The sequence below is a fragment of the Priapulus caudatus genome, unplaced genomic scaffold (genome assembly GCF_000485595.1).
Source record: "Priapulus caudatus unplaced genomic scaffold, Priapulus_caudatus-5.0.1 Scaffold413, whole genome shotgun sequence".
NCBI classification, from domain to species: domain Eukaryota; kingdom Metazoa; phylum Priapulida; class Priapulimorpha; order Priapulimorphida; family Priapulidae; genus Priapulus; species Priapulus caudatus.
Genome location: NW_014577474.1, coordinates 63,484 through 71,956, shown reverse-complemented (window position 1 = coordinate 71,956; position 8,473 = coordinate 63,484). Strand labels below are relative to the sequence as shown.

Below are 8,473 nucleotides of genomic sequence, written 5' to 3'. Positions count from 1 at the left end.
AGTAGTATTTAGTACCAGGGTACGTTCCGGCAGTACCCTGGAGGACATAGACCCTCTCAGCATAATTAAAGGTAGCTTCCCTCGAACCTTCCACGTAAATTTGTGTAACAAACCACTGTAAAAACGTCAGTAAATAACTCACTACACTTTAACTGAACGTTAGCTTTGAAAATAAAACTGTAAAAATATGTATGAAGCCTATATTTCCTCATCGAAGAAACAACTCGAAAAACGTTTTTCGCCGTGGTTCCTTAGGCGCCATATTGTTTATATTTGAGCAACTATCATTTCACTCGAGTCAATGTGAATGTAGCCACTTTTGATACAGATATCATAACTTTTAATATAAATCATTTTATGAAATCAAACTTTGTAGTCTAGACAGAGAGGCGTCTGAACGGCAACGGAAACTGTTTATGTTATTAATTTCAGAATTTTAACCGTAACCGTTTTCGAGATAGAACGTGCTAAAAACCAAACAAAACTGACGTAATCCGAACTACAGCGACCTGACAGAACTCTCGACTCACTCGATCACTATAATCTCCCAGCTCAGAATGCTATAATCTCCCAGCAACAAAAAAGTTGCGCTTTCCCTATCAGCTAGCCATGTACGTGACGAGAAAACCATTGGGTCATAACCTGCCAGTGTGTATAATTTTACATAGCATGGTTCATACATGTATACATGTATAACACGGCAAGTGTGCCGAGCGGAACAATCGCCGCATAGCGTCAACGGTAAATGCGTTTGAAACATTCGACCCGAACGTTTCACTTTGTAGTCTAAAAGCTTTGAATGAACGTATTCCTGAGAATTTTTTTTTCACCTATCACATATATATAGGCAAGTAGAAGCGTGCAATGTTAAAATAATTCATTTTTGCCTGATTTTATGTTTGCCGCTTGAAAGTTCGATAGAGTATCCCTTTAAGAATGAGATAGTTTATGTTGATTAAATTAATGGATCAACAAATCGATAGGCCAGAGCCACATAAGCTCTATAAAATGAATCTATGATTGTTTTCTAAAGCCTGGCATATTACTTCTCAGATACATCTTGCTGTAGTGCCAGTACTGACTAATAGAGTGAGCTTGTGTACACAAGTCAACAAATATATGCAAAATTTTCACACGTTATTATTGTCATGTTATGTTATTTGTTTCAGTATTATTATTGCACTACCAAAGGAAGTACTTGCATACCTACAGGATGGTGGGACACTTGTTCTGCCAGAAGGGTATGTATAAGTGGTAGTGGTACACTGTTTCTACATATTATTATGTGCCTTTGAACAGCGTATAGTATTTCCCAGGACTTTCATGCATACAGCTCCACATAGGAAGTGTTTATCGTACCAGAGTGAACATGTATGTTTTCGTAAGTTTAAATGGTATTAATTGATGTCAATGACTCCTTGCAGTTCTGGGGACTCATCACAACTTCATCAGAGCAACAGGCGCCAGCACAATGATGAGTATGAGGATGAGGTATGGTATGGGTAGATTTATGTTTATGGAGCGTGTGTGTGCGAAGCTCGAAGATCCATCATTTAAAGAGCAAAAGTGCTTTGTAGATATTCCCTAGGTATAAATAGTGAATCAACAAAGCATGTTTTACAGAACTGGGACACTGAAGATGATGACACTGAAGCACTTCCTAACTTTTCGGAGTTTGATGGACAGTTGAGGGCGGCTATTGATGAGTTAGGTGGAAGTGTCTTTCCTAGGCTCAACTGGAGTTCACCAAAGGTAGGTATATACATACATGTATACATCTTGCGGGCAACAGGTTCGACGAGTCGAGTTTCGAGTTATCTCTGTCAAGCTGAGTAAAGTTGTTTGAGCTTTTCACCAGATGGCAGCACTTGACAAGTAGACTTGTCTCGGTGTAGCGGTGGTATGCAGGCTATGCCGATGCCACGAGCACGGTGGACTCGTGAGAATGTCTCTGAAAATCCTTTGATGTAGAGTGTAACCACTGATCTTTTTTTCTTTCTAGTGTTTTTCTACCTATGTAAATGACCAGTGATGATAGCTGCAAGTTGGGATATTCTTTATATTGATTTCTTTTGCTTTCCTATCTCCTTGCCTATGACAACCTGACTGGCTCTGTTCGTTAGTGACCATACTATCAATTCATGGACTAGCTGCCAGCGTGCTGTGAAGTAGAGATGTTGCACAGTTTATCATTGGCTCTTGTTATGTGCTGCCATCTGGTGACAAGGCCCAATCAGCTTTATACAACTTGGCAAAGACATCCAGATGAGACAGGATACTAGAGAAGCGTTGCCGAAATGAGGTGTTGATTCGAAGCGCTGACGAAGGCGCACGCGACCACAGGAACGTCCTACGACAGTATGCAGCGCTGGCAGCTATGGATCCGTGCGCCGAATGCATAGGTCGGCGCACAGATCCATGGCTGCCAGCGAACAGTCGAGAATTTTACCGGGAATACAATGAAAGAGCTCAGCTGCATTGAGCTGCTGTTCTTTGCAAGTTCAATAAAAATATCAAGAAAAGTGTCAACACCTTCTACTTCTACACTGTGTTGTGTAAGTTTTATTATGAATTGTATTTTATTATGCGTCAGCGGCTTCATGTAACGAGTGGCAGCTGCAGCGGATACATAAGCTGGGTTTTATAATAATACATGCGGAAATAATACGCCTCTATTCATGTAAATAGAAATGTTGACCTATATACAAACAATGTGGAGGTAATAATCACAAATATTGTCAATCGGTCCATAGCTCCTGATATTATCTGTGAATTGTGCGTGTTAGCTGACATACTTATGTTACGCCATGACTTGTGGCCAGGCTAAAAAATAATTTTGTTGAGGAAACGGATTTTTGTGACTTCTCAAAAATTGTTCCTAATGAACATTTTAAAGACACTGACGCACGCACTGAGCGACGCACACACACATACAAACACATACATGCACCCATACACATGTCTGTGCCGGCCTGCGTGCATACGTACGTGCGTCGGTGTGTGACTGCGTGCGTTCATACATGTATACGCACGTGTGTGCGTATTTGTGTGCTTCGTACTACTACAGCTAGCTATGTGCTTGCGTGCTTGGCTGCCTGTATAAGTAGGTACGGGCGTGCGTACGTGCGTCGGTCTGTGCGTCCCTGCGTGCGGGCGTAATCATTAGAATGTGTGCGCACGCATGACCGTGTACAGCGAACTGTGCGATCACAAAGCATATCCACACAAAGCAGCTAAACGTATGCATGCACGCGCACGCATGGACGCACGCGCATATGCACGCTCGCAGGCAGGTGCACGCGGACGCTTGCATGTAGGCGTACACGCACGCCCGCACGCACCTGCACATGCACACATACATTGAAGATGTGCGCATAGTGATACGCGTGTATCTAGATGCTACACGTACACATAAAGACGTATATGTATCCCATGTACGCACACACAGGAAGGCACGCAATCGCGACAGGCACCGCATGTCGTTTTTCTCACGGTGACCGTCAAGGTAACTGCGAGCAGGCGAGTTGCAAGTTTTTCTGTGAAGTCGCAAATCACAGAACAGCAATCACGGCCGTGTCCCTCGATCGTAGGGGTAGACAAAGTTTTTGCTTTAGGCGGCACGCTGGCAGCATGTAATACATGCAAAAATCCGCTTCGGCCCGCGTGCTGCGGGTGAAACAAGAAAAACGCCAACTTGACTGAATATAATTCTCAGTGTAAACGCAGGACGGTGTATATGTTCGCTGTACGTACGTACGGCGGACTTGTGTACATTTGAGGCGACGGCAGGCATTTTCTCTCTGGCTATCGCTCCCCTTATTGTTCGTACGAGACTGCTGATCGTAGCACGACAATTATACGATATACATTTAGCTACACATATATACAAGGAAATCTATTAGAAAAGTTATAGGTAAGCATCGTACTACTGCAATGATGTCAATGAAACACTGCAGCCCAGAGGTATTTAAAGAGATCGTAATGAAAAAGAAATGCTTGGATATGTTGAATTCAGATTCTAAAGACCAACACATTAGTATTACCATTGACCAAGTGACATTGAGGTTCACCACGAGAAATTAAGCTTGAAAATGCAATGGCTATTACACAATTTATCCCTGAACCTAGGGAAGACAGAAACCATTCTGTGTCGATGCAAAAATGAAATGAGTCGACTTACAAACTTTGATGTGACATGCAATGGGTGACATATTGAAAGTAAGACTGCAGTAAAATACTTACGAGTACACTTACACGACAATTTGTCTGCTGAAATGACACGAAGCAAAGTTGTGGAAAACGTAAACAATACACTCAAAGTTATTTACAGGAAAGCTCAATATTTGAAGAAATCATGTAGAATATTGCTAGTTACTGCCTTCATTCATTGTGATATTACCTTACAGTTGTATGCACTACAACACCGTGGCATGATATATGGATTGATGCAATATCGATGGATATGTATGAATCCGAAACTATATATGCTCTATGCTCTATGCATAGGTCTATGCTATATGCACTCTGCTCTGCTATATATACATGCTGTAACTATGACGTCATCATCGCAAATATCAGAAGATCCGGGGTACCAACATGGATACGGGAAGTTGAAGCGCATGTCACGGTTGTAGCTAGACTGGTACATACCTTCACTCCGCCAAGTATCCTTGGCTACACTCAACTTATAGTTAGTGCAGCGTGTGGAACTGTCCACCAGGTAGCAGTCTAGCTTAGTCAGCCGAGCGTTGTGTAGAAAAATAACTTGAAAATGCTATGTACATGGCCTCGTTGCGCCATCTATGGGACGCCATATGTACGAGAATAATTTCACGGCATGAAACAGCAAAAATGGTAAATCGGGTTTCTACAGAAAAACGACGCGCGCCGAGCAGCAAACCAACTATTACGACCATTTGTATGAAATGTCTACCTACGTGCATAGTGAAAAGGCTTGTGGAATCGCCACAAATGCTCAATTGAGCGATTATACGGCTTTGTCCTCTACCCAAAGGGACCTGAGGAAGGTGTTCCAAACAGTGCAGCGAATTTGATTTAGTGTTGCTGCTACGCGGCGTTTTTCGCGCTTCGCGCGGATCCGGGCTGCCAATCGTCCAGATTGGTTGTCCAAACTGCTGCCAACACGTTTAATAAACAGATTAATCCTAAATTAAATTTACTTGTGTGTTCTTGATGGAAATCCCCAATGAACTTATCCCCTGACTGATTTTGGTTGCTTACAGGATGCAAGCTGGATAGCATTTGGCAATACGTTGAAGTGTAAATCCCCGGGCGACATATATCTCTTGCTGAAAAGTTCTGATTTCGTCACACACGATTTGACTCAACCGTAATTTGTTTTCATTTATCTATAACTGTCATGGACATGTACAAGCTAGACCATTGATATGAAAATGACATTGGCTGTATCGTGTAATTTGCTTGCTAATTGTCACCGTACGAAAGCATTTAGGATATTGCAACTAAGTACTTTGTGATGTGATAAAGTAGTGACGATGTTACCGCCCAATTGCAATAAAAAACTGCTGCAACTCTATATTCGCATCTTCATATTGCATACATATACATTTGTGTGCACATGTGCATGTGTGCAAGAATGTGTTCTAATATTGGTTGGTTTTGAGTTGGTTTGGATTGATTTTTGGTTTAAGGTTCAGTCTGTGTGAGGATGCTGACTGTGCAAATGCGACCCGTGTCAAGTATGACATAGTGTTACGTGAATGGTGTGAGATCAACCCCAGTACGGAATTCCGATGCTTTGTGAAAGGCGATGAAATCATTGGTACTACAAATTGTACTCCAACTTGAACTCCAAATTTTAACGTTTTTTTGTCGGCGTCTGTACGTGTGTGTGTGGCCATTTGTCAAACTGTATTTTCCATTATTTTGTTTTGAATTTTTTTTGCATTCTTGTTTGGTTAACTCCTGTATGGTTATTGTTGAAATGGATTCTGTACTTCCATGAGCTTGTGCTATTTCTTAAAATATTTTCATTTCATTCAAATGTTGCATTTATGAACACTTAAAAGCCTTTCAAGAGATGCTGTGTGATAATTCCACTTTCATTTATGTATAACTTTATACTGTTATCAGGAGTAATTCAAGGTGTTTCAGTATAATGCTTGTATATATGCACTTACCTTTCATAGTACCCTTGTATATTTTAATCAGGCATTTCACAGAGAGATGTTACCAGCCACTATGATTTCGTGGAAGCAAACCAGGAGGCAATTTGCCGAGATATCCTGGACTTCTTCGAGTCGAAAATTAAGGGGCGATTTCTAGACGAGAACTGTAAGCCAATCATAAGTGACCTTCTTTGGCAAAAGCACGTATTGGATCTTACTTTCGTTTGAGGTCGACCTGGTTAGCCCTGTTAGCATTGTGTTGTGATGATGCTTGTGACGTAGAGAATATGCTTATTTAAAGTCTTGTGCTGCTTCCTTACTACACCACTCGCTAATAAGCAATGACCTGTTAGACGTGATGTGATACGGTGTGTTGGTACGTTGTTTGTCTCATAGTATACCAAGGAACAGTCCCTTTACACTGGCAGCAATTTGCCTATTTGTATCCTGATTTCCGTTATCTAGGATATTTTCTCATGTCGTCCCAGTTGATATGCAAACCTTGTATGAGCTAATAGATCAGTTTCTTTTCAGACGTGTTTGACGCATACAGAGTAGGCACGGGGAATGTGTGCTTGCTAGACTTTAACCCATTTGGTCCTGTTACCGATTCACTTCTCTTCACCTGGGATGATCTATATCAGAAGACGACTCCTTCACAAAATATTTACCACAACTGTGATAGCCTGAGCAAGGTAAACATTGGCCATACGACTTTAATGATATTAGGTTCATTCAGGCACATTTAATTGATGCGTCCTGGCTAAATCTCCATTTTTAGCCTATCTGTGATTGTTAACTTGATTTTGCAGAATAGAACTCTTCGTCTGTGCACGCAAAAGGCATAGGAAACGTACTTGAAACTGAATTTTAACTTCATTGCTGACTGAGCTAGTGAGCATACCTTTTTTTCTATTTTTAATACACAAGTTTTCATTTCGACTTATTGTAGCTGTATAGTATGTTTAGTTTCTCATTAATGTTGATCATCGTTTCTTTCTCCTGTAGGCATTGGACTTCCAGTATGTAGAGTCAGACTTCCGCTTGCAGCCAAACCAGTATGGAAAGTACAGGGTACCGCGCGATCTATCTGGTATTTCATCGAAAAGCGACCCAAGCAGACTGATAGACTTATTGAAATCTGTGCGTAACTCTCAGTTATAATTAAATTTCATCAAAACTATTAACTAGCATGCAACCCTAACATTTATTATTTATCCTGTACATTTTCATTTTTAGTAATTTAGTGATCATTTACAAAATACCCTAAGAATTTAATTACAACGAATATGAATTCCCTTCTATAGCAATAAGCTATGCAGTTTATCCGAACATTGAGTAAGAGAAAAACTTATTAGGTTTTATATTCGTAATTTTACCGAAAATTTGACGTCCATCAATGTAACTTTGTTTTTGTGTCGACTCACTGATGGTTACTCCTACCTATTTAGGTAATTTATTTATTTTGCAGCAAACCATGATGCAAAGAGAAGAGGAGTCTTCATCATCCGATGATACCAACTCGTGAAATTCATGTATTAATGTGATGTAATTGATTTTTATACGGGTAGTGCTACTGCCTCCAATGTCTTTTACCCTATGGACTTATTACCCAAATACTGTTACTCATATTGGTACACTCTCGAAATATATGACCACTTTTTCGGCTTAGAAGTTACAAATGGCAAAAGTTGGTAAATGTTATGGATGATACCAAACAGCAGTGGTGATATTCTGTGAAAGGCATGATTTAATTTGGGCACCCCAGCAGCTGTTATTACTCTATCTGAGAAGCTCCATCCGAAAAGTCTGATATGTAAGAAGCAGAAGGCGATGTCTATACTTCAAACAAAAGGACACCAGGAATATAGAATGCCAGCTGTGTATGTGTATGTGTAACCTCGTACTTCTAGGGTGAGGTACAAGAGCAGTAAGAGTAAGAGTAGAGCAAAGCAACAGCGTAAGATAAGAAGTCAAACACGAACTAGTAAAGTAACGTACCACAAAGAGTTGTATTCGACATAATGCAAACACAGGTGACAAGCAGAAACGTAAGGCTGAAAGCGTAAAGATACGTGACAGTCAAACCAACAGAGGAGAAGTGCCTTTTGCTCTCTCTCCCAGCTCTCTTAAATCTAACCGAACTTGTTGTTCGACCTTCCTGCACACGACGTGCGCCGGCTGCGGGTTATAATAGATTATCCCGCACTCCGGCCCACCTGTTGACGTCGTTAGCTACCTTATTGCTTCTGTTATTACCTTCAGCCTGCATCGCGTGTGAACCGAATAGCTCATCTATTCCCCTGAATTATCACCAACGCGAC

General features: G+C 41.0%; 1 protein-coding gene across 1 annotated transcript in view; it reads left to right on the top strand.

Moving 5' to 3' along the window:
* Window positions 1-7,839, top strand: part of LOC106810143 (cell division cycle protein 123 homolog) — an 8,100-nt gene extending 261 nt beyond the window's left edge. The window contains exons 2-10 of the mRNA XM_014813423.1: window positions 1,170-1,241; window positions 1,425-1,491; window positions 1,624-1,752; window positions 5,244-5,350; window positions 5,673-5,803; window positions 6,193-6,315; window positions 6,684-6,844; window positions 7,158-7,292; window positions 7,621-7,839. Of these exons, the coding sequence (XP_014668909.1) occupies window positions 1,170-1,241; window positions 1,425-1,491; window positions 1,624-1,752; window positions 5,244-5,350; window positions 5,673-5,803; window positions 6,193-6,315; window positions 6,684-6,844; window positions 7,158-7,292; window positions 7,621-7,677 (982 nt within the window). The 3' untranslated portion in view covers window positions 7,678-7,839. The remainder of the gene's footprint in view (window positions 1-1,169; window positions 1,242-1,424; window positions 1,492-1,623; window positions 1,753-5,243; window positions 5,351-5,672; window positions 5,804-6,192; window positions 6,316-6,683; window positions 6,845-7,157; window positions 7,293-7,620) is intronic.
* Window positions 7,840-8,473: the final 634 nt, after the last annotated feature.